The 26,072-nt window shown below is 32.3% G+C and overlaps 1 protein-coding gene across 1 annotated transcript in view; it reads right to left on the bottom strand.

The window, feature by feature from the left end:
- Positions 1-26,072, bottom strand: part of Ufl1 (UFM1 specific ligase 1) — a 63,174-nt gene that overhangs the window by 5,200 nt on the left and 31,902 nt on the right. The window contains exons 10-16 of the mRNA XM_085817622.1: positions 24,884-25,010; positions 20,360-20,606; positions 19,995-20,158; positions 19,777-19,913; positions 14,529-14,609; positions 6,073-6,164; positions 4,209-4,420 (exon numbers count right to left, since the gene is read on the bottom strand). Coding sequence (XP_085673748.1) covers positions 4,209-4,420; positions 6,073-6,164; positions 14,529-14,609; positions 19,777-19,913; positions 19,995-20,158; positions 20,360-20,606; positions 24,884-25,010 — 1,060 coding nt within the window. The remainder of the gene's footprint in view (positions 1-4,208; positions 4,421-6,072; positions 6,165-14,528; positions 14,610-19,776; positions 19,914-19,994; positions 20,159-20,359; positions 20,607-24,883; positions 25,011-26,072) is intronic.

Raw genomic sequence — 26,072 nt, 5'->3', positions numbered from 1 at the left:
CAGTTTTTATTTTTGACAAGTCGGAAGGTGAAGGATCTTCCTTTGTTTAACCCCTTCGAGTCGGATAGCGAAAACGTGCGCTTATCGCGGAGGCCGGCAGTTTCTTCTGCGAGCGTCTCTCCAGGGCCGGGGGCTTTTTTGCTACTAAGCCTAAATCCATGAAATTTCCGAAGTATCAACGCATTCTTTAATAATGCTCTATAGAGTATTTAAATGGCTTATGCTTTGTAGATATTTTTATATATATACTTTAATTACCTTATTTCTTGTTTAAATGCATATTTTACACATTTTATTTTAATTACTCACCATTTTATGACTTTTAACATTATACATCTGAAAACTAAATATATTACTTAAAATTCCCTTTTCGTATAAAAAACTTTAAAACAGGGATCTACACACAGTCCTACGTTACATTCCTTGAACTCGTAATAACTCATTTGCCGTTTTGGAAGATTTTTCCGGGAATGTGAACAAACGAAGCATTGTCGTCTCATTTTCTTATCAGTCTCTTCTGAATAAAGTTTTGGAAAATGTCTTTCAGTTAATCTTTCAGAATCAATATCTGAAATATTTTTCATCATTTCTGCTATTTCATGCTCTGTTAAACATTTTTGACGCTTTGACATTGAAACGGTAAAAACAGAAAGAATTCACGTCTAACAAGATCTAATTATTTTCTAAAAACTGAACTGTAAACCGAAATACTCAATGCTTTAGCGCATATAAAACTTCTACTTACAATAAACAACTACCACGTGCGAATAAAGTGCGATTTAAAGAGACGTCATAAATCGCGCCATTCCGAAACATTTAGTTCCCCATTTGTTTATATAATCAAAAACACGTGTATGTGAGTCATGCTTCTCTCATTTTGAGTAGAAGGTCTAATGTACATGTATCTGAAACCATATGGGCATACAGTGCCATCTTGTGGCAGAAATTATAGTTTGAAAAACGTTCCAAGGTACTGGCACAAATACGTGACAGTCGGTAGAAAATGCAACAATGTTCTGGCACGCCTGCGTGTCGGCCGGTAGATAAGCGTGTTCGTTGCTGGCATGTATACGTGACAGTCGAAGCGAAGGGGTTAAGAGTTTAGTGACACCATCAATGTAAGTGTTCTTATCCATGATAATTCTATTGATCCTGCTATTCAGTTCACTTTTGAACTTGAGACTTGCAATTCTCTTCTGTTTCTCGACATTCTGGTCACACGTAACACATCCAACTTCAGTACTACGGTTTACCGTAAACCTTCATCGGTTTGCCTTCCACCACACTTTAAATCATGTCATCTGACTAAACAAAAGTTAGCTTTATTTTATTCCTATGTTTTCCGTGCTCTTCAAGTTTGCTCCTCCAAACTAGCCCTTGACGAAGAACTAAATTATTTAAAAGCAATAGGGCTTTTCACACAACATCATTAATCAAGCAGTTAAAAAATTCTCATCTCAACACACTAAAAGGCATGCTCTTGTTTTAGGAGATTATAAAAATTCTGTTGTTATTCCCTTCTTTCCATCAATTAGCTATAAATTTGCACATATTTTGCAGAAATTTAACTTTCGGGTTGTTTATTCTCCCATCAATAAAATTCCGAGTTCCATACTTAAGGACCCCATTCCGGATATGAATTCCTGGGGTATTTATAGGATTCCTTGCCAGCATAGTTTAATTTACATTGGCCAAACTAAGAGAGCCTTAAAGTTTTGCATCAAGGAACATGAAGCATATGTTAGAAAAAAGGAAACACAGAAGTCTTCTGTTGCGCAACATTGTTGGTCCGAAAATCACACTTTCAATTTTTCTGCTGCCAAAATTATTCAAAAAACGTCTTCCATTGGAGAACTGGATTTTCTAGAGGCATTTCACATTCATAAAAATCTTTCTGTTCTAGTTAACGATCCTAATTCCAATCCAAATTTGCCTTCGGCCTTTAAAGAAATTATGTTTTAGTTCTGGTTTCACCAACAGATGGCGCCACTTGCTTATTCTTGTCCAGGCTTTCTTATCTTATCTAATCATTTTTTCTTATCTTGTTCATTTGCGGTTTTGCAGCTGAGGATGGTGGTTCGGTAAAACCATCAAAACTAGTCCTGTGAAAATTTTGTAAATATAACGCTGATTTTTGTTGTTAGTCTTCTGAATCACTATTTCAATTTTTTAATTTTATAATTTCTACATTTTATCTTCATAAATTTATAGAATCATGTAAAACCCCAATCCAAAAATAATAATAATATCACAAATTCTCATTACCAGAAAATCCCAAATCTGGAATTGGTGAAGTTCTGACAAGTCCAGATTTTGGACTTTATACAGTATTGGTGGTTAGACTTAGAATGGCTTAGCAGAATTTTGCATTCGGAAATCCCATAAAATTAATTCATACCTCTAAAAAAGGGTAAGTCTGCTAATAAATCATTTCTGCATTAAAATGAAAGGTATAATAAAACATCTTAAAAAGCTGCAATCAAATCAAAAAGAGAGAAATAAGATAAACATAACTATCTTTACATCATCACAAACATCTGTGCTTTTTCCAAACAAAATAACTGCAGAACAGCTCATCCAAATGAATAGCAATGGGCCTTCACACCTACAGCACAAATCCAGACTTTAGTACTAGATCTTTTCAAAGAAAAGGGTAAAAAAATAAAGTGTTTCTTACATAATGAGTTGCTCTGAGAATACAGTAGCTGTAAATTTTAGTAGTGCTTGCCTCACCTTTTTTTAAATCTACTGTTGTGAAATAAAACATCATTATTTGATCATGTTTTTTACATCTTGAGGTTAACTTTAGAAAGATAAAGGGCTGTTTTCAATAGGTTTATCAGAACTAACAGAGACATTTGGCACAGCCAACACTGCTTCACAGTGTCAAGAAAAACAGTTTTTCTTCAATTTAAAAATCTGAACAGCACGTACTGGCATAGTCAACACATGGAATAAACTCCATTAAGTCAGATAAACTCCAATGCAAACAGCCCTTAAATGTTTTAATTCAGTTTCAGCTTAGTGATATTTACTACATTCAACCAATATATCTGAACTCGCTATGCATGACTTCAACAACAATGATAAAAATTTAAAAATTATTATTATTTGATCAAAATTATTTTATTTCAAAATCTTTTAATGAGCTTAACATTAAAATTAATTTATGTAACTTTAAAAACATAACATATATTAAAAGGTGCTAAGAATTTTATAACTTAAAAATTAAACAAATGAACCCCTTGGCTATTTATGAATACAGTCTGACTTATGTTAGATTTACTATAGTCTTATTATAGTTTGATTAACTGATGTAATATATATTAAAAGTATACAATGAGGCACACTTGTCATAAGGTTTTAAGTATTAAGGAATCAGATATATTTTATCACCTCCTTTTTTAACAATGGTTACAATATATATGTGGAAGTAGCATATTTTTAAACTGACATCATATCTGGCACAACTGAGAATTTTTATAAACAAGTGTTTGCAATGAGTCTGAAAATTCAGATCAAGAATCAGTGGTAAATATAGTTTCAAGTAAAGGTTCTAGAATATGCATAACAGTGATATACTAACTTTTTACTAAAACAAATGAAATTTTCACAGATAGGATTAGAAATAAGACTATTTGGTAGTGTAAATGATGGCTGATGTTTTTTTTTTTTTTTTTTTTTTTTTTTTGAAAGGGGGGATTAATTTTAATTTACCATTCAGGTGTAGAACTTTACAAAATAAACAAAAAAATATACTTTTCATTACATTAAAATATGTTAATATGCTGAAACATGCATTTTTTTCAGGCACTTTCTATAACAACATAACAGAAGGAAAAAAAATCAAATTTTATTCTTGTTAAAAAAAACGTAAATTCATAATTAAGGGTTTAATGAATATTGAAAAAAAAATTAATGTCTTCTTATTACATTCCTTCAATTTTATACAAAGTTAATGAGGCATGTTGATGACAATTACTAATAGATTGAGAATAGATGACAAGCATGAACAGATGATGATAAAGAACATGACATTCTCTACTGAAAATTTAGGAATTCCAGAAGTCTTTGCACAGCTCTTTGTGTTCTGGTAGTAATGAATGTTATAGTTTGAAATGAAGCTGACAAGACATTTACACTGAATCTCAAATTGTTAGTTAAATTACATGCAATAGAAAATTTGAAATTTTAATCATGATTCTTACCTTGATAAGTAGCTAAAAGCTGATAAATTTCCAAAGGCACTTGTTTTTGTAAAAATGAAATAATCTGAGGAACAAATTTCCCAGATGCATGTAGCATATTATGGGTATGAGACTGGAATATTAAGAGTACAGCTAGATGTAAACAGAGAGCTGGTTCGGAAGTATCATTGAGTTGTACGCATAATGACTGTCTATGGTTTGCTAAAATTGAACTAGAAAGAAAATAATGTTAGTTAGATAAATGTTTTAAAGTGTAATTAAATTATGAAAATAAAAAATGCTGTAAAATATTACCTTTAAATAAGATTTTAATCCATTACTTTCATCTTGGGGAAAAGACAGAAAATTCTTTTTTTTTTTTTTTTTTTTTTTTTTTAGACCACAATGTACTTTAGACATTTTTAATTTCTGCTCTCTTTAAAAGTGTTTTTATTAATTTCAGATTTATTCAGTATTAAACTGAAAAACATTATTTCATTCCAGATGTCACTAGAAGCATTCTAATCATTTTTTAAGGTAAGTAAATAAGAAAATTTCTTTATTGGCAAGTTCGAGCCTTGCAAGTAAAAATGCAAATTTTTAACTAGTAAACTAAAAAACATTCTATAACCTCATACAGATGTTCTCATTTGTAATAAATACATTTTTTATATCTTCACATGCATACATGTACACACACATAATCAAATAATAAATACAGAAACTGTAAAGGGCATAATATCACTAGGTAAGTCATAAATTCTGTTCTATTTATTTCATTTGTTGTCTGCTATTGTTAAGCATTTTTGGTTTTTATTTATACGTATAAAAACAAAAAAGCAGAAAATTCTAATTATTTTTCATGCATTTTGAATTAAGCAGCAATGGTTAAATAATCTTAAATAAAATATTTTATAAGCTTGTTTATACTGTATACTACTCGTGATACTGCTTAAAAGCTGTTTTAATGAACCGTCTATGTAATTAGGCTAACAATTAGAGCAGAGCACTTTAAAATTATCTGTCACAGTTGGTATATTTACATCAAGAACTTTCCAAGATAACTGCCTAAGATTTCCAACACATACAGTGAAAATTATGAAAATGCTTATCAGTTATGTAATTAGAATGCCAATCCAGGATGATTCAGGGTGTAAATACGCATATACATTCTTTGTCGCATTTGCTAAATAATTCTAATACTCAATATTCAAATAAACAATAGATTTTGCTTACCTGTCAGACACAACATCGATTCTCTCTTTTTGTCATTTTATCCAATTTTACTGACAACACAATTAAATACATTTACAATAAAGAAACACATATAACTTTAGTTAGTATTTCGCGTTCGTGTTACATCTTTCACAGTCATCAAGGTTCTGAAGTCCTCAAAGGAATTAGGTGCACACAGTGCCATCTGGTGCAATACAGTTTCTACACAGGATTACTACTAGCTTTAAATGGTCTATTTCAACCACAAAAGGTCAGCTTCTATGTACAAAATAACTTACAATAGCCTTTACAATAATGTCTTATATTAATTTTGAAAATTATCAGAAATAATTATTAGGCGTAAAAAATCTCTATTAAGAATTTACTTGGATATGTTGGCCAAATACAGTTATTTTTTGTTGTAAAAAATGATGCACTGTTGTCTAAGGGGAAAACAAAAACTGATAAAATTAGGAATATGCTTTAAAAAAAATTTTATTAACCAATTATAAGAAAACCATTCATACTATCACAACACAGATATGAAGCTGAAAATAATGATTAATAATATTACTGTAAACATTATAATTGGCCAACATGCAATACATAAGCTGTTTCCTTATAAAACTATTAAAGCAAACACTTTTATGTGATTAATACTTAGTCTTACCGTTCCTTCTTTTTGTCAGGTTTCCTAATGACCATGTCACATATTCCAGGCCCTAATACAACTTGTATGGTGGAATGAAAATTGTCCAAAGTCTATGAAAAAAAATTAATTAAATTAAAAAAACTCTTCATTAGTTATTCATCTTGAAATGGGAAAACAAACAAACAAAAAAAAAAAAAAAAAAAAAACTAAAAACTACAGATTAATTCAAAATTTAATTTTCTATCATGTTTAATTATAATAGGTAACAATACACAGCATTAAGTCTGAAATCTGGATATCCAATATCCAGAATGATCTAACATCCACACCTCTAGCCACCAGCAAATTTTGTAATTTTTTAGAGGAATTTTTTATTTGCACTCATTTTTTTAAAACAAAGTCTAGGAATGAAAATATAATACTCAAGCAGATGTATGCCCAATAGCAATATGTTGATTGATATTACTCACAATCATGCTTTCGAACTTCAAGTGGTTGTGCAGGTAGGGGAATTAATATTTTTTTTATCTGGTCTAAACAATAAATAAAGTCCAAGACATATTTGTCTGGAGTGGGATGTTGCTAATACAAAAGTTATCTTTCGTTGTCATAACAGTGAGAAAAGAGAAATAATTAGTTTAAGAAGAAATTCAGTTAACAGAGCAAATTGTGTTTTTGATTAACTAATATGATTTAGCTTATAACTGATTTTTTTAAGGCTATTATTATCAGTATTACAGCTTTCTTTTCAAAACTAAAGTTAGAACTTTCAATTAGGATGGAAAGAGTTTTTATTTCTACAGGTGAAGCAAGATCTGCAAAACGAAACCATATTGGTAATTACTTTCTATAGCAGCCTTCGAGTGAGAAAATGCACAATTCAAGCTTAAGAAAGTGGGAAATTAAAATTAGACAAAACAGCATTTTTACCTTGGTGCAGTTGTATGCTAGAGGAGTCAAATTTTCCAGTTAATGGATTTTGTGAAGAACTATATATAAATGATAATAAATGAAGATGATATAATAGAAGTTTTCCATTGTGATTACAATGTCCCAATTAACAATCAACAAACAGACAGTGAAATCTGCAGTATGGTTTTAAATCCAGAAAATATTGCTACCGATTATGAAGAAAGTGATGAAGAGGTTTTTGAGAATGAAGAGATTTCAACTGACAGCTTAGTGGGAATTCTGGAAAAGGCAATTACAAAACTTAAACAATGGAACTTTGAACAAAATATTATGCCTATCTATAAAATTAAAGAGAAAGTAAGAGCATAATGTACAAGACAGCTTATACAAATCACATTGACTAATATATCATAAAACAAACAAGTAAAAATTGAGCTTTTTTCATAAATTTTGATTCTCTTAAGGTCTCAAATGCTTTATAATTTCATAAACAACTATTTAAAATTTTTAATTTTATAATTTCTACATGTCATCACACTAAACTAATGACTTAAAATCCAAAAATTTCTAAAATCTGGATTCATCGGGCTTGGAGTTTATACTGTACATAACTGCAAAAGCAGGAAATTTCTTGAGAATATGATCATACAAAATTACTCATTATAAAAAAATTATGCTGCTATATTTCTCACTACAAGCTAAATCTGCAATTACACATTTTACTGATAATGACGTGAATCATTTTTGATCACTGGGCTCAAACTTTATACTATATATAATTGTTTGGCCTGAAAATTTCTTGAAAATATGATCAATATATTACTCATTTTAAAAATTTAGGCTGCCTTTTTTTTCATTATAAACCAAGTCTGTAAGTGTAAACTTTATTAATAAATTACATATTAGCAGATAATGATCTATGCTATTCTACCTATTTTTTTCATACTAAAGTTTGCACACAGCTCATGCCTCCACTTTTCGCAGATTATAAGGTTTTTTTTATATTTAAAATATTTAAACATGACATCCGAAAACTACAGCAACACAATATTACATGTTCTTAGAACAGTAACATTTTTATTATAAAATATATATTTTGTATAAAATAATATAAAAATTCATATCCCATTAAACAATCTGCTCATAATACATATGATAAAGATAGCCTTTCATGGAGAATTATTGCTTAATTTTCTATTCCTAGACAATAATTTTATATAAAATTAGATTTTATTTATTACAATCTTACAATTTTACCAGGCCCACCAGCGGCCGAGCGGTAAAGTCGCTGAACACTGGTAGTTCGGTCCGAGGTTCGAATCCCGCGAACGAGCTGGCTGCATGGGCGTTTTCGTGGTTTTCCCCATGTGTAACGTGTATACGAGCCAGTTTCCCTTAGAAAGTCCTCCACGAAGGCATCCCTCCTCTTAGGCAGATAGCCCTCGAGGCTTTGCCATAATCACACACACACAATTTTACCAATCTTATCATTTATAAGTATTTCCTATCAATTTTATTACTTATTATTTACTTTGCATAATATCCTTAAAAATTAAGTATCAGCACTGCCTATGCAATCAAAATACAGCAAATTACCTCAATGTCTGTTTTACTATCGAAACATGTACTAATAAAAATATACAGAATGCTCATGAATGAAGTATGAAGAAATTGAAAATTAAAGATTTAAATTCAATACATTTAATTTTTAGCTTCAGAATAATTAAAACAAACTGATAAAATTGTCCATTTTACCAGACTGTACATTCAAACTTTTGTTGTCACAAATTGAACTCACTATAAAAATTACAACCACCCACATATTGTATAGACTAAAAATATGATACACAATAAAAATCGGAAGGATTTCTGGTAAAAGATAAGCTGCATGTTCTATTTTTTAACAGCTATATATTGAAGTCATCTTATAGATTAGATAAAAATCAATTTGGCTGATCTTTGGAATATGGTAACTGGTAGTTTGGCGACATTTTGGAGGCGATAAAGGTTACTACCTAGGACTTTGGTTATAATGTGAGAAGTACTCAGTTCTGATTACGCATTATTTTGTGTGAGGGAAATGAGAGATCATGAGATATGTCATGTGACATTAATGGACAAATTACAGTTCTTTACTCGGAAAAGGGTGGAAATCGGGAAAAAATCTGGAAATTTTGTATTTAGCTTTATTCTGTGCTGTGTCAAACAGTTTTGGTTAATTTTTGGATCTCATGACCCTAACTAAAGTGAATTCGGAATGGCTATTTAGTGGGATTGAAAGGGGTAGTAATAAGTGTTTTTTTAAGGTTGTGCGAGATATAAGTAAAGATGTTTTATTAAGTTATTTATTTTACCTGGTACCTTGCTGTGAACTATAAGTATGATTTTAAAGATCCTGAAACAGGCGCACATATGCTTGCTTTTTATTTAGCGGAGGAAATAAGAAAAGTTTATCGCCCACGTAATCAAGATTCTGAAGAAGGTTAGGTAAGTTAGTATTTTTAATTATTTGAGGATATTATTTTTATGCATTGTTCTAAATGTAAAGAGTAAATAAAATAATATGGTATTATTGGAAAATTGTTATTAGCAATGATTTTTATATTTTAAGTAGTGTTTTTGAATTTAATTATATTTTAATTAAATGATAGTTATTTTGTGAATTATATGTTTGTAGGAATTTGGTATAAGTTTCAGTGGAAGTAAACGTGCATGGAAATAATTTAAATATTTGACACTAAGTATTTGTAACCATTTGTAATGTTTGAGGCATGAATTCGTTGGTGACATTTATAATATAATAGATAATTTAGAGGTAAAAGTTTTTGGATATTTTATTTATTTTATATTTTATTTATTTTATACATGGAAATGTTCATCTTCGGAAAGGGTATATACTTTTTCGCGATCAGGTAATTTCATATATGTTCTTTTTACCGGATTTAAAGATTCACAAAATTTTCATGCATTTTCGTGAAATTTTTCTAATTTATGAGAAGAAAGCAGTGTACATGGATATAGTGAAGAGTGTGCGCAATGCCATTTTTGTGCAATTCTGGGATGTTTTTTTAAGTAAAAATAAGTCGACGTGTACATGGTTTAGTGATATTTTAATTAAATGATAGTTACTTTGTGAATTTTATGTTTGTAGGAATTTGGTATACGTTTCAGTTGAAGTAAACGTGCATGGGAATAATTTAAATATTTGACACTAAGTACTTGTAACCATTTGTAATGTTTGCGGTATGAATTCGTTGGTGACGTTTATAATATAATGGATAATTTAGAGGTAAAAGTTTTTGGATATTTTATTTATTTTATACATGGAAATGTTCATTCTTGGAAAGGGTATATACTTTTTCGCGATCAGGTAATTTCATATATGTGCTTTTTACCGAGTTTAAAGATTCACAAAATTTTCCTGCATTTTCGTGCAAATTTTTGTAATTTATGAGAAAATAGCAGTGTAGATGGATAAAGTTAAGAGTGTGCGCAATGCCATTTTTGTGCAATTCTGGGATTTTTTTTTTAAGTAAAAATAAGTCGATGTGTAAATGGTTTATGTGTATGTGCTATTCTGAAAAACGCGCAAGGAGTTTGCAATTCTGCACTTTTTCCCAATTTTGCAGTTAATATTTGTCATGATTAAGCAGTTTTGTTACATAATATTTCTAGCATAAGTGTAATTCGGCTAGTAGATTGTTGGAAAAAGTGTTCAGTAAATAAAAAGAAAAGAAACATGTCTTTACTTCGTGAAGACAAAATGGCGGCGAAAAAAAAATAGAGGGTTGCTGTAGCAGAGTTGGTCGCTAAATTTTCACCAAGTTACCATAATCCAAAGATCAACCATCAATTTTTTTCAGTCTCCAGAATGCCTCCATAACATAAAAGTATCAGAAAGCATAATTGAGTAATATATAACATAAAAGCATCATCAAAATAACCTTTATTTTTTGACATTATCTTCTTGTAAATCTATACATTTCTTCCAGCAATACTCACATCCTTTTAATCAAATAATATGTGGAATCTTTCTCTGCAAAGTAGTTATTAACAAAGTTCATAATTTCCTCATTTGACGAAAATCTTTGTCTTCTGAGTGTTTCTTTTAGCTTAGGGGGGGGAGAAAGTCAATTGGTGCCAGGTCTGGCAAATAGGGCAGGTGGTCAAACAATTCAAACCGTAACTTCATGGATTTTCGCCATTGCAACCGCTGAAATGCGAGATGGAGCACTATCTTGGTGAATCAAAAATTTTTTTCTTTTGCAAATGTGGCCATTTTTTTGCAATTTCTGCTTTCAGCTCGTCAAGTAACATTGCATGGTATGCTCCAGTAATAGTTTCCCTTTTTCGAGATTATCTATTAAGACAATCCCATGGTTGTCCCAGAAAACTGTTGCCAACACTTTCCCAATAAAAGGCAGAGTTTTTCCCTTTTTTTGAACCAATTCTTCCTTTGCAGTCCACTGTTTTGACAGTCTTTTTGTTTCTCGGCTGTAATCATGATCCGGGTTTCATTTACAGCGATTAATCATTGAAAAAAACTCCGATTTATTTTGCCTGAATTGCAGCAAATAGTGCAAATGTTCATTCAGACACATTTTTGGTCCAAAGTGAGCAAACGTGGCATCCAATGTTCAGTCAGCTTGGGCATATCTAAATCTTGGTTCAATATATGGCAAACATGTTTTTTGGATATGCTCATAGCCTCTGCTATCTCTCTAACCTTGATCTGAGCGTCGTCCAGCACCAATTAGTAGATTTAAGCAATGTTTTCATCAGTGGTTGCAGTTTTTGGTTATCCTGAATGTTCATCATCACCCAAGTTGCTATGGCCATGTTTAAATTCAGCTGCCCAAAATTTCACAGTAGTAAATCATAGTGCAGAATCCCCGTACACTGTGTCCAACTCTTTTTAATCTGAGCTTTCAAAAACAAGTATCTAATGATGGCACGATACTCAATTTTTTTTCCATTTTGCAAAAATGGTTACATGAATCTCGCAAAAATGATTATCAAATAAAAAATTTGCATTCAAAATAACTGAAATTTTGATTGGTAGTTATCAAATGACATACAAACAAGTTCCTCCCACTTTGGTGCTGCCATCTAGATATTGAGGTCGAAAACTTTTCAGACAGCCTTCTTACATATTAGTGGTTTAACTATCAGAAAAAAGGAGAAATGAGGAGAACCTTTTATTTTCCCCATATTTAATGCAGAAATTTACGGGTCAAACTTTTTATATGGGGTTATTCAAAAATTCATATAATCTCTTACTAATTGAAGCTTTGAAAAGGGTACATTCGTACAGCTGCATATGCATATCCATCAGTAACAGTATTACTTGAAACTACAGAAATCTCAAAAAAATAACTTTTCACTAGACCCATTGACTTCCTACACAGGAAAAAGGCCGTACCAATGATTCCTATAAAATACATACTTACGAACACAAGCTTACATGTACATGAACAGACTTGCAAAGCATGGTGCACTGCTTAAAATGTGCAATTTTAAAGAGAATCCCCATCCCCTCATTAAGCATGGTTACCTAAAAAACAACACTTTGCTTCATTAGCACCTTTTAATTCAAAGGTGTTAATGAAGCAACCTTTATTTTTGATGATGATAAGTAAAATAATGGTTATCTGGTTTTAGTAGTAGCCTTCAAGTTGATTTCTGTATACCAAATAATACTGAAATGAACTGGACCCAAATGATACATAAACTGCACCTGAAGACCTGTGATCAAGTTCTTGATAAAACCAGTATAAACATTTATTTTGCAATTTTGTTCCCAAATCAATATATCTTTTATTTCAAAGAAACAGGGGTTAATGTCACAGACTTTTGTACATAGTTTAAATGAGCATTCATTGCCTTATATTTTCCTTGTATTTATAGGGTTATAGCACCTCAATTAATTATAAATGCAATCAGCTGTACAAAAAAAAAAAAAAAAAAAAAAAAAATTTGGATACAGGTTGACATATTAATGTAAATAATGTGCACATAATTAAATAAAAATTCTGAATAAAAATAATTTCAGACTCTGAAATAAACCACTAATAACAGTTCCAGCTTCTTTGTTTCATTTGGAAGTTTACAAAACATTACAGTAGTAGGCACAATAATAACAGTCAACTATAGGCAACACTGAAGTATGCATAAAAATTAACAGCATTTTAAAATTAAGACACAATAAACAAAGTACACTGGTGTGTAAAACTTACGCAACAGGTGTTCTTTCTGCCATAACTTCATGAGAAATCATCTGAGAGACATGAAATTCACAAATGAGAGACATCATTTTGTATTTAAACGATGACGAAAGCATAGTTGCGCAAAAATGAAGACAATGCATACAGTAAGGAATCAAAAAAAAAAAAAAAAAAAAAAAAACTTTATTGAACTTATAGTATTGTTACACATGACTGTCTATACAAGAGGAAGAACAATAAGCAGATGTTCCTTAGTATGGGATATGCCCCCTTACTGCAATGGCTGCTTCGCACTGTCTCTCCATACTCAGCACCAGATTGTCCAAGAGATCTTGTGGTAGGAGTATCCATTCCTTAATCAGGATCTATTTTATTTGTCGGGTGTTCCCCAGAGAATGTAATCGTGCTGCAAGGTGTCTTCCCCACGCACTCCATGCACGGCGCCGATGGCCAACTTTCAAAGGAATGCAGCGTTCAGAACTCCGAGTGAATACGCCATTTTAGTGAAAACGTATAGACACAGTAAACTTGTTGCTCCGTTGCAGTACGCAGTTGGTGAGCTGCGGAGCTTGTTGACTGGTTTCGGGCTCTTTTCGCCTGCAAGGCAATATATTGGTCATCCACAACAGTTGTTTTCCTGGGGCGGCCATCACCAGCCTTTCTAACGGCTATACCTACGGTTTGAAGGATTTCCAAGCACACGAAACGACACATTTGTTGATTCCGAACTCTTCAGCTATATTAGTCACAATACAGCCCTCCTCCAGCTCTCCTTGTGAAGTCATCCAGGTGATTTCTTCCAGCCATATTTCACGAAAGAAAGAACTTGTACTTGCAGCGAATGTCTTTATTTGCGTCTCTATCCTTCCTTTTATTGTAGTCTTGAGCTTCCTTTTATTGTAGTCTTGAGACATCTTTTTATTGTAGTCTTGTGCCGTCCTTCCTTTTACTGTAGTCTGCCTATGACGTTATGTTCCAGAAATTTGCATACGCATGACCTTTCTACTGAACTTCGTGTTCATTGTACTGATTGTAAAAACCCCCTTTTTGAAATTTTATGGCTATCTGATTAAAATTTACATTGTTGCTTAAGTTTTGCACACCAGTGTAAATGAGAAAATCTAATGAATATCAGATTAAATCTTACATATTTTATACATATGTTTACATGCAACAATATGATAGAAAAAAACAGTGATTTCTTTTTCTTTATGATAATAATAACAATAAAGTCCAATTGTAACAAAAATAATATAAAATATGGCTGCTTCAACTTTGGTCCCTCCCCCAACAAGAAAGGGAGGAACATGCTGGTCATCTTTTCTATTCTATAATTACCTTTTCAGACAATGAATTGCATAACTCTTCTAAGGATCGTCGTATTGCTTCTGGAAACTTTGATATCAACTTTGACCTAACCTAAATAGAAAATAAACCAAATTAAAAATTTGTAGAAAACACTGGTATTGCAAATGGAACCAAATAAAAAAAGTTTTGATATGCAGTGGAAAAATAATAATTCAATCTCCTTCAACTACAGGCTAGTAGTAAATATATAGAAAACATTAAAAGAAGGCAAAACACATGCTACTATGACATATGTTAAGTTAAGAACTACTTGAAATACAAAGTACTGTTTCAAGCCAAACATTCATTTCAACACTGAAATTTTAAATACCACAAATTTTAAAAACATAAAGAAGGAAAACTGCAAGAAACTTTCTATAATAAATACGAATAATCACAAAGAATTTTCAGCAACCAACAGACATAATAGTTCCTTGAATTAGATGAAGCATAGCTTCGTAATAGCATCAAGTAAATAAGTTATAGAGAATGTAAAGAACATTATTCTGAAGAGCATTAAGCCCACAAGTAATTTACTTCTTATATCATTTTTGTAACAATATGAAATATATCATTCAGTTGTTGACTCAGGAAAGAAAAAAGTTGTTAACTCAAAACTTTCTTTCTTTCATGATGATCAAATTAGACATATTGATGACAGAAAGATGCAAATGAAGTCTAATCTCATTTAATAAACAGTTTCTGGACTCCCAAAGAACACCAGTAAACTTCTGTTTAGCAGATATTACCTGATAAAATGCAAAAAGCTTTTGTCCCATGACTATCCACTTAATGAGAGGTTTGACGGTATTTTAAAATTTGAAAGTGATTAGAATGTCATTCTTATTTTTCCGATGTTTATCTCCAAAGAAGTCAAAGCAATCAAATTGCATCAATAAAACATGATGGAAATATAAAACAAATTCATTAATAAAAAAATATAAACACTGCCAACTGTTTAATTTTACAAATAACACATATACTAATCACTGCAGAACATTTACAATACCATGAAAACACTAATCAATACTCTCACTTTAATCTACACATACATTCAACCTTTGCTTACAGAGCTTCAGTCTCTTGAGAATTTACATATTTAGTTCACTCATTATACCTGAAGTTCATCAAAACTGAAGTAGTTTCTCTTAATCTAAACTGAATGAAAAACAGAGCGAGAAAAAAAGTTATGTATGATATTATGATATAAAATCTGGACAATGTCAGGAAAGTGATTTTTCTCCCGACTAACTGCGATTTCTATATGCCACTTTCAAATACCCACTGGCTAGGGAATCACATTGTGACAAATGTACAATTAGCAGGAATTGACAGGATATGCATTTTTCCGACATGACCTTAACAATAAGTAAAACCCCATGAAATATTTATCTGGAGTGGGATGTTGCTGACACAGAAGGGATGAAAGTATGATTTTTCTTGAAAGGAAGAAAGAATGATTAAAAGGAACCTCAATTAATGCAAAAAAATTGCACTTTTCCCTTAACTTTCTCAGATTTTTTTTATTTGATTTCTCTGATTTACTAATCTTATTAAAGTTAGTTTTAATTAATGATAACATCTTCAATTTTTTTCTTTTCCCAAAACTGTAAATCCATAAATCAGCAAATGGATATCAGAATTTTGCATACACTAAAATGTAGATATAAAATAGAATAATAATAAAAAAAAGATAGTGAAGTACAATGTCATCTCAGAATTTTAGAAATATTTTAATATAAAAATCTGATGTACACATTGCAAGATTATAAGAGGATGCGTATGTATATATTTTATTAAAATGTTTGGCATTTCATGATGGCCATGAGAGTTGGAAATTTGAGGGTTTTCAGATAACACAAGAAAAATGGAATTTTCTGATTGATGAAGTATCAGCAGAAATGCTAAATGAAGCTAACATAATAGAAGTCTTACATACCAATAACAATGCCTCAATAATAAATCAAGAGAACGGCGAGTATGAGAAGTATGGCATTAAATCTAGAAAACATTATATTTCAGCTTCAAGTTGCATTTAAAATTTACATGGTGGTTAAGTGGAAAAAAAGAACTTTCTTTATGCAAAATACCTATTTTTTTCCAAAGAAATGCTAATCAGAAATACTTCTTTTTATACAGTTTCTACATGTTATCTTACTAGATACAAACTAATGATCTAAAATCCAGAATCATGGAAGTTCTGATGATTCCTGACTTTGTACTGTATTAAATTAAGTAATTAGCAAGTTCTTTGTGAAAGTATCCTTTTCACACAAACAGCCCTTAAGTACTTAAAAATAATTAATTAACCAACATATTAATTTAATCAATACAAAAGTCAAGTTTTCTTGTAATGAAAATTCATTATTATTATAATAAATGTAAATATGTCATGAATGATTCTAATCTCATGCATTTCATTTATATTACATAAATCCAAATTATAACAATAGAGTTTTTCAAAAGCTTTTAAAAAGAAACAAAAAAGAAAAAAAATAATTACAACATACATTGACCCCCCCCCCAAAAAAAAATCTCAATACAAAGAAGGAGCTGTGCTAGATAAACGAAATTTGGTAGGCATGTTTATACATCTGAAAAATGACGTCTAATCAAATTTCACAGTAGGCGCATAAGCATGGCATTAGTACTGCCACTATGTTTGCATTAAATATGCGCTGTAAAGTTCATGAGCATTATTTAATCATTGAGAGACATAGTAAGTTGGATGTTAGTCAAGAATGACTTTAAGAAGATAAAGAAGACAATATCAACAGCTCAGTGAGTTTGAATGAAGTTGTGTAATAGGGCTACAAGAACGTGAATTTTCCTTCCACAATATTGCAGAAAGACTTGGAATGCATCCACTGTGCATGATTGTTGGGAGCAGTGGTCAAGGGAAAGTACTGGCTCAAGAAGATTATGTTTTGGGTGGCCACGTGGCACTTATCAAGAAGGAAGACTGTCATGTTTGACATATGGCTGTGGCCTATAGTATTGCATCTGCAGCAGAAATTTGAGCTGCTTGACCCCACTGTAAGACAAGAAACTGCCATAACTGGTTACTTAAAGGACAGCTCTGACCCAGACGTCCTGTAGCCTGCATTCCACTGACTCCAAACCCCTACCTTTTGCAACTTCACTGATGTCAAGCTAGAGCTCACTGGAGGACAAAGTAGATTCTACTACAGTCGAAAGTCGTTAATCCGGACTTGTCGTGACTTCGGCGATTCCGGATTATCGATTTTTCCGGATTATAGATCATCAGTTTAAATCTGGTAAGATGGAATGCAGAAATTATAAAATTAAAAATGTGAAACTGTAATTTATGAAATAAAGAACAATTATGATCTAAAGGGTATCAAAATTTACAAAAAGAAAAAGCTTAATATTTATTTGTTTACTTTATTAAACATTTCTTTCAATGTAAGTTGTTTAAGTTGCTTCATTTCATGTGATAGTACTTTCTCTTTAATTCTATTAAACAGACATAATTTCTTGTTTAGTTACAAAGTTCCGCTGTTCAAGTCCTATAATTGCTGAGTCGAGAATACTGACTAATTTGTCAATCAAAATTTTTTCGTTTTCAATAACCTCTGCGTCATTTTCTTCACTATCGGAAGTGAATTATAATGACGAGAAACTTGATTTAAATCATATAAAAGACGGAGTACATCGAGATGAAATACTACATTTAGTAAGGAATTATAAGCCAAATAAAATAAAAACATCTGTCCTGAAGATAAGGATAGTGCTGACAGATCAACTTCCAATTCACTGCGCGCCACGTTGTTTCCCTCCCCTCGTAGAGCAGCGTGAAATTGATAAACATATTTCGGAATGCTTAGATAATCAAAGGATATGCCTTTATCCATTTTTTGCAGCAATTCCACTTTCTGTTTAATGGACTTCGAAACATACTTTCACTTTGTAGATCCTTTACATATTAGTAAATATATATCAGAAATTCTATTTGACATAATCGACAGTTCAAGCTTACTTTTATAAAATTGCTCTAACATTCTACAAGAAATAATAAGCCGGATCCAATTCGAAGATTAAGGAACAACGCAATCTGCAACATTAACTGAATTAGATAATTTCAGCTTAGCTTATACCGTCCGTTATACATTAAATGTGCATGCGTAAATGTATTATGTGCATGCGCACAGGCATATTCGCAGCCATACAGGTCTTACGCGTGCGCAGAAAGTTTGTAGCTTTGAGGTCCGGATTATAGATCATTCCGGATTATGGGCGTCCGAATTAACTGTATTATGTTTTTCCCACGAAATCCAGTTTTGCCTTGGTGTCGGTGATGTCCATATGTTGGTTAGAAGGAGTCCAGGTGAGCACCTGCAACCAATCTATCTGTGGCCTAGACACCTGCAGATCTAAGGAGCAATTTCGTATGACATCAAGAGCACTCTCATGGTTATCCCATGCTCTCTGACTGCAAATTTGCATGTCTGTCTGGTGATTCAACCTGTTCTGCTACCATTCATGAACAGTATACAAGGTTAAGGGTATTTTCCAATAGGATAGCGCTCACCCTAATACCTGCTGTTGTAAACCAAAGTACTCTATAGAGTGTCGACATGTTGCCTTGGCCTGCTAGATCATCAGATCTTTCTCCAATTGAGCATGCATGGGACAATAATGACAGTGTCATCCACAACCAGCATTATCAGTCCCTGTATTGACTGACAAAGTGCAACAGGCATGGAACTCCATCCTACAAACTGACATCCGGCACCTGTATGACACAATGCATGCATGTTTGCATTCAAAATTCTAATTGATACACTAGTTTTTTATGTGCCAGCATTTCACATTTGAAATGGCTCCTCTCACACTTGCATTAACCTGTGATCGTGAAAATTTAATCAAATATGATACCTAGACAAATGTATTATCTAGGAACAGCATTTAAGGGGGTCGGGTGTTTTCCAATAGAATAACGCTTGCCCTAATACTGCTGTTGTAACCCAACACGCTCTACAGAGTGTTGACATGTTGCCTTGGCAAGCTAGCTCATCAAATCTTTCCCCAATTGGGCATGCATGGGACATCATTGGATAACAACTAGTCACCTACACAACCAGCATTAACCAGTACAACCAGCATTAACCGTCCCTGTAACGACAGTTAATGCAGACAAATTTCATTACTCTACATTGATTTTTCTTGGTGTTAGGATTTTTTTGGTCAGTGTATATTAAAACAATAAAAATCTTACAGGAGCAGTCAATGAGGCTTCAACATCTGAATCAGAAGTCAGACCATGTTCTAGTGCAAGGTAGTTGACAATCATATTTGTAAGATCTGTACAAAGTGTTTTTAATAAATGCTTCAACAGCTGAGACATAACATCCTCTGAAATCAGATAAAAATTATTAAAACCACATTGAGATAAATTTTATAGTAAATAATAAACACTTCAAACTGAAAAATTACCAGGAAAAAGTTTAGCAGCTCTTTCAAATAGAGTGATGTGACTCAGAAGTGTTCCGAATTTTTCCTGATAATCTGCATGCTGTTTACGTCGACTGGATGCAGAAGAAGCTGCAGTGGAGGCAAACACAGATTTTACAACTTCTTCATACTTTTTAGTAAGTGGCCTAAGGAGCACATAAAAAACTTAAGACACCCAGTGAAAAAAAATGCAAATATTTTTGAAGCTATTTTAATCTATCACTGATATTAAATATATATGTGCAATATTTTACATTTTCTCCTATTTACATCACCAGAAAGATAACTTCCAATAAAGTTTTAAAATTTTCTCTCATATAATACAGAAATAGAAAAGCATACTTTACCTATACATTTCTGTTGCTAATTCTGAAACCAAATCTTCAGGACACTCTGTAAAGAAATCTAACTGCTTTAAATGATTTTCAATTTCTTTGACATCCATAAACTCCAAATTCAGTGTTGACTCTTTATTTGTTATACTCAATTCTTCTTCAGATGCTGAATCTTCAGCATCTTTGCTTGTGAAATATTTTTTCTTTACAGATTTTGTTTTGGTCTCTCGTCCTTGAGTTCCTCCACCTGACTTACCACCTGAAATTCATAATGCAACACAAAAATTTGTATGTAACACAGAACTCGCATAAATCATTTTTATTTGGAAATTCTCCTTTTCCATGCACAATTCACAAACATTTTTAATATTTTTGATAAACTCCAATTTAGCAATGTCACTTCACACTCGGAAAATTTTAAGAAATTTGAAGTTTTAAAAATAATAAGCAACCTTTAAACTACAAGTTTTAGATTGGAAAATATCATCTTGTGAAATTTTAAACTTTTTTTCAACGGGGCAGGTTAGCATGAATAACAAAGCAGTAATGATGCTTAAGATTTTACTATACCACAATCTAGTGAGTATTTCAAAATAATTCTGATGCTATTGCAGTTCCCTTTATAAATAACATGAACTAATCATAAATGAAAAATGAAACTAACTTATTACTGTAATTTCCGGAAGAAACGCCACAGCATTTACGTGTTTAAAACTTAAATTTTCAGTGGGTGCAACATTTCTACCCATGCGGCGTTTAGGTGCACTAAAAATAAAATATTTCCTATAATGCTCATCGTACATAGTTTGAATAACTTTGTCATTGTACACAGTTTGGATGGCCTTGTCATTGTACATAGACTGGTGCTGTTCCCACACAAAAGACCACTCAGTTGCTTTTTGCGAACGTTATTTTGTTTACAATCTTTCCCTTGAACAGACCTACGTGCCTTATTCACCCTAAACAGGATCTCAGAACAATAACATTCTTCCTTCTTTAAAATCAGCATTCTCATGATTTTGAATAGTCTTTCTCCTCTGCCATTTGATGAATCTTCTAGGACCCATCCTCTCCCCACCCCTGCCTTTTCTGCAATTTTTTTCAAAGGCGGACACGACTCCACCTACCTCCTAATAACGAACTCTGACGTATTTCCCCTTCAGAATGAATTGATTTTTCTTGGCATTCTGCCAGATATAGATCCCATCAGTTTAGGTACAAGTATATGTTGAATAGTTTTTAAGAAGGGAGCGGAAAATTTTTGAAATGGCACCTAAACGGCACAGAAGTTATACTGCTGGTTTTAAGCGTAATGTAATTTCACGTGCTGAACGAAGTGGAAATAGAGCAGCAGCTCGAGAGTTTGAAGTGGACGAGTTCCACGTTGTATTCGATGCTGCAGAATTGAAAAAGAACTTAAAAATATGCCACAACAGAAACGAGCCAAAAGAAGTGGTACTGTAAGGTGGCCGAATCTAGAGGACGACCTTGCAAACTGGATAAAGGAGCAAAGAGGAAAGGGAATGGCAATTTCGACTGTAAGAATTCGCTTACAAGCAAAATTTATAGCAAAACAAATGAACATAAATGACTTCAAAGAAGGGCCTTGCTGGTGTAGCAGATTTATGAAAGAAAAAATATTTCTGGGCGTACTAGAACAACAGTCAGGCAACAATTACCAATGGACTGGCAAGATAAAAAGGCATCTTTTTTAAAATATGTAAAATATATTTTTAACAAAAAAAAAAAAAACTTCGGTCACAGATAATAAATATGGATAAAACGCCGTTAGCTTTCGACTCTCCTGCAAACAGTACTGTTGGTGAAACTGGTGCAAAAACTGTATCTGTGCTTACGACGGGGCATGAAAGAACGTCATTTACATGCGTGTTAGCTTGTGCCGCAAACGGTGACAAGCTAAAGCCGATGATCATTTTTAAATGAAGAACTATTCCGATGGGAGATTTTCCTAATGACGTAATTATTAGTGCAGACGAGAACGGCTGGATGTGCGAAACAATCATGCATGAGTGGCTACAAAAACGTTTGGCAGTGTCGTAAGGGATCTTTTTTCAAACCAAAAGGGTTATTGACAATGGATTCGATGCATGCTCATTTATTTGACTCAGTGAAAACCAGATGTCAAAAATTGTCTACGACTGTAGCAATAATTCCTGGTGGTTTGACAAAAATCTTACAACCATTAGATTTGTCAGGTAATAAATCCTTCAAAGCTGAAGTCCGAAAGCGGTGGGAGTGTTGGATGAGTGAAGGATTGCATACGTATACCAAAAGCGGTAAAATGCGTACAGCATCTTATGAAGAAGTTGCAAAGTGGGTAGAAAGTACGTAGAAATCAGTAAAAACATTGTCAATAATAGCAGGGTTCAGAGAAGCTGAAATTATATCCTTAGATAAAGAGACTGCAAACCAAGAGGATGAATGTGATGATCTGGAAGACTTGGACTTAGATCAGGATTTACTAAATCTTTTTAATTCAGATAGTAAAGAATCAGATTTTGATGGCTTCACGTGATGTACAGTTTGCTGTAATTCCTTTTGTAAGTAAAATTTAAAATTTCCTTTAGTTATCCAAATTTAATATTTCGTTGTTGCAACATTTTTTATAATATAGTCTGAGTATTACTAATATGGACTTCTTTGGTGGGTATATTCGTGAATGTAAATTTATTTTCAACATTTCTTACCTTTAATTTATTTTTGAGTTATGGTTTCATTTCATGCATTTTTCTTAACTGATATGTCATATATCAGGACACAGGTTGAGATTTTGCATCTATACGGCCCACGACGATGTCATGCGCAATTTAATCTATTGCGGCATTTACGCGAATGTGGCATTTCTGTGTAGTTTTAATTTTTTTCCCGCCATTTTTCTCGAGTGCAGCGTTTACGCTGATGTGGCCTTTCTTCCGGAAATTACGGTACTTCTTTTGCTGCATGTAGATGCATCATGCATTTCTAAAAGCGAGTTCCAATTTTTTGTTTGGACTGTTTGCTAAAACATTATATATGTTTTAAAAATTAAAATCCATGAGAAATGCACATATTATGTGAGAAGTCAAAACCTTCAAATTGAACTTACTCTCCATATTTTACATGAATACACCCCTTACATTAAAATTACTAGCTATATTCAGCTTAATAAGCTTTCCATTTATAAGACAAATCGATTGTTTGAAGCCTGCCCATGTTTTTTAATGCATGTTATACAATTATTTTTTTTTTCATGATTACAGGTATTGCAAGATTATTTTTCATTTATGATTAGTTCATGTTATTTATAAAGGGAACTGCAAGAGCATCAGAATTAATTATTTTTAAATGTATCATTAGATTTTGGTGTAGTAAATTGTAGTAGATTTTGGTGATAATTGTGACAAAGTCATACATAAGGGAGACATATTCAATATGAAAGAGTCATATATAATATGCTTGAATAGCTAGCTAAAGTTAAAAAGTTTCATTATAAATTTTTCATAATTTATTTACAAGATACACAACAACTACTGAAGATCCTCAGTTCTTGAAATATCTGACACATTTTAATTAAAGTAGTTCTTGTATTAAACATACAGATGTTACTCTGTGGATTGTAATTTTAAAAATTTACATTTATTTGAATTCATATAACTAACTTCAAGATTTTTATTAAAATTTATATTTATTTAAATTCAGATCACTAATTTCAAGACTTATTTTAAATTAATTAATTTTAATGACCCATGATTCTCTGGCAGCCTCTCACCCATGATTCTCTGGCTATTGAATGTTTCACTAAGTAATTCCCTTCAAAAGAATCAACAATGGCATAGAAATCCCCTTCCCAAGATTAACTCATGAAATATGCTTGAGTGACATTTGTGATAACGCAAACACTAGCAGTAACCTTCTTAATCAGAATTTGAACCACTTAAGACTTCATATGACTGTGGCTTTATTATTAATTTACTTTATTTTCCAGATAAGGGCTGGTTTTATTTTCCTCTTTTGGGTATTAAATTTGAAGGCACATGTAAAGATATTTAGAGAAAATTTTAGAATCTGTTAGTTTGAAAAGGCAAACTTATTTAAAAAGCAGCAACACGCCAAGAATTGCACAGGAGTTTGGATAAAATTTCTTCATTCTTTCAGAGACTGAGTTATCTCCAAAAGATTGTAATAAACTGGTTTACTGGATTTTCCTTCTGGGATAACTTCAAATGTTGTACTTAAAAAAAAAAAAAAAAAAAAAAGCACCATCAGTGAATAAATCTCAATTGCTGATGAGAACATGCATTGAAGGCAGCGTGTTCGTGATGGAACCTTTCAGCACTTTTTGTGAAGTCACCAACATTTTCATGCATTTTTTTTTTTTTTTTTTTTTTTTTTTTTTTTGCAATAAGTCACATGCTATGCTTTTAGCAAAGCATATTGCAAATTATAACCGATTCTTTGAATGATTACCTACTGAAACATACTGCATTTTCCTTCATTTGGGGGTGGAGATGTGTTAAAATGATACAAATATTTTACCTGAAGAGCTCTTTTTCTTTCTTTCCTCTTTTCTATCTTGCTTGACTTTACTGAGTGGTTCTTTCTTAGGTGCTGAACTTTTAATTTGTTGCGTAGGAGAAAATAACTGAGGCTTTTTTATTATATCCTTAAAAAGAAATGGGAAACTAAATGAGTATATACACATTTTTGAGTACATACAACATGAGTATACACAGCTTTGGAAGTAACAACCCCCGAGTGGCTTAGCTGCTTTTACACATTATACTCACTCACATATGTTACTTGATTTCTAATGTACAAGGGATAGAACTTTAACAGTGGCAATTATCCATATACAACTGATACAAAAAAGGTTATGTCTATGAAATTTTTACTAACCTTTTTGTAGTCACTAGTGTATGTGTACAATCCTTTGACAGAGATCTGAAACTCATATCATTCCCGCTATCAGTGCCTAATCTGTTGATGGCTTACATGGTACAGTCTACTGACTGGAGAATTCCTACAGAAGTTCCAATATGGGTAACCTAAAATGGTTCCTTCATCTTGAGAATCAAAGCAGATCATCTTGGGATTAGTCACAGAGATACAAGTCAGAGAAGCATGACGAATGGTAGAATACTTACATGCCCCCTCGGGTGAACAAACCAGTCATGGTTTCTACTCCACGGAGCCATGCATTTTTCAGCAAAATGATGGAAAGATTCTGCAGAAAGTATCACTTCTTTCACAATGTTGTTGCACATTAGGTTCCAGAAATGAACAATAATACTACACACTGATAGGCTCTTCCTGGAGAATGATTAGGATAATGCCATTGAAATCATGCATAAGAAACATCATAATCTTCACACTGCTCAGGTTCTGATCAATATTTGATTTTCATGGAGATTCTCAATGATGCCATGATGGTATTTAAGTTTTGGCTCTTATATGACCTTCCTGACAGCTTTTCCAATATTAGAAAGCCTCTCCTTCAAGCTTACAATACTCCAAGTGAGTTTTGAGCAGTGTATCATGATACTTTGCATTTTCAATAAACAGTAGAAAACCATGAAGATGCAATTTTTCTTAGGTCCAGGGACCACACCAGGAGCCAAGTGGTTAAACTCACTGAATACAATGTCTTACCATTCACCAAGGTTCATTTCTGGAACCTTGGTGAATGGGCTGGTATATGGTTGATTTTTATGGTTTTCTCCAAATG

Source organism: Stegodyphus dumicola, chromosome 5 (genome assembly GCF_044657685.1).
Source record: "Stegodyphus dumicola isolate Sdum_Otavi_A_Nest chromosome 5, ASM4465768v1".
In the NCBI taxonomy this organism is placed as follows: domain Eukaryota; kingdom Metazoa; phylum Arthropoda; class Arachnida; order Araneae; family Eresidae; genus Stegodyphus; species Stegodyphus dumicola.
Note: the sequence above shows the minus strand (reverse complement) of the source record. Positions and strands in the feature narration are given on the sequence as shown.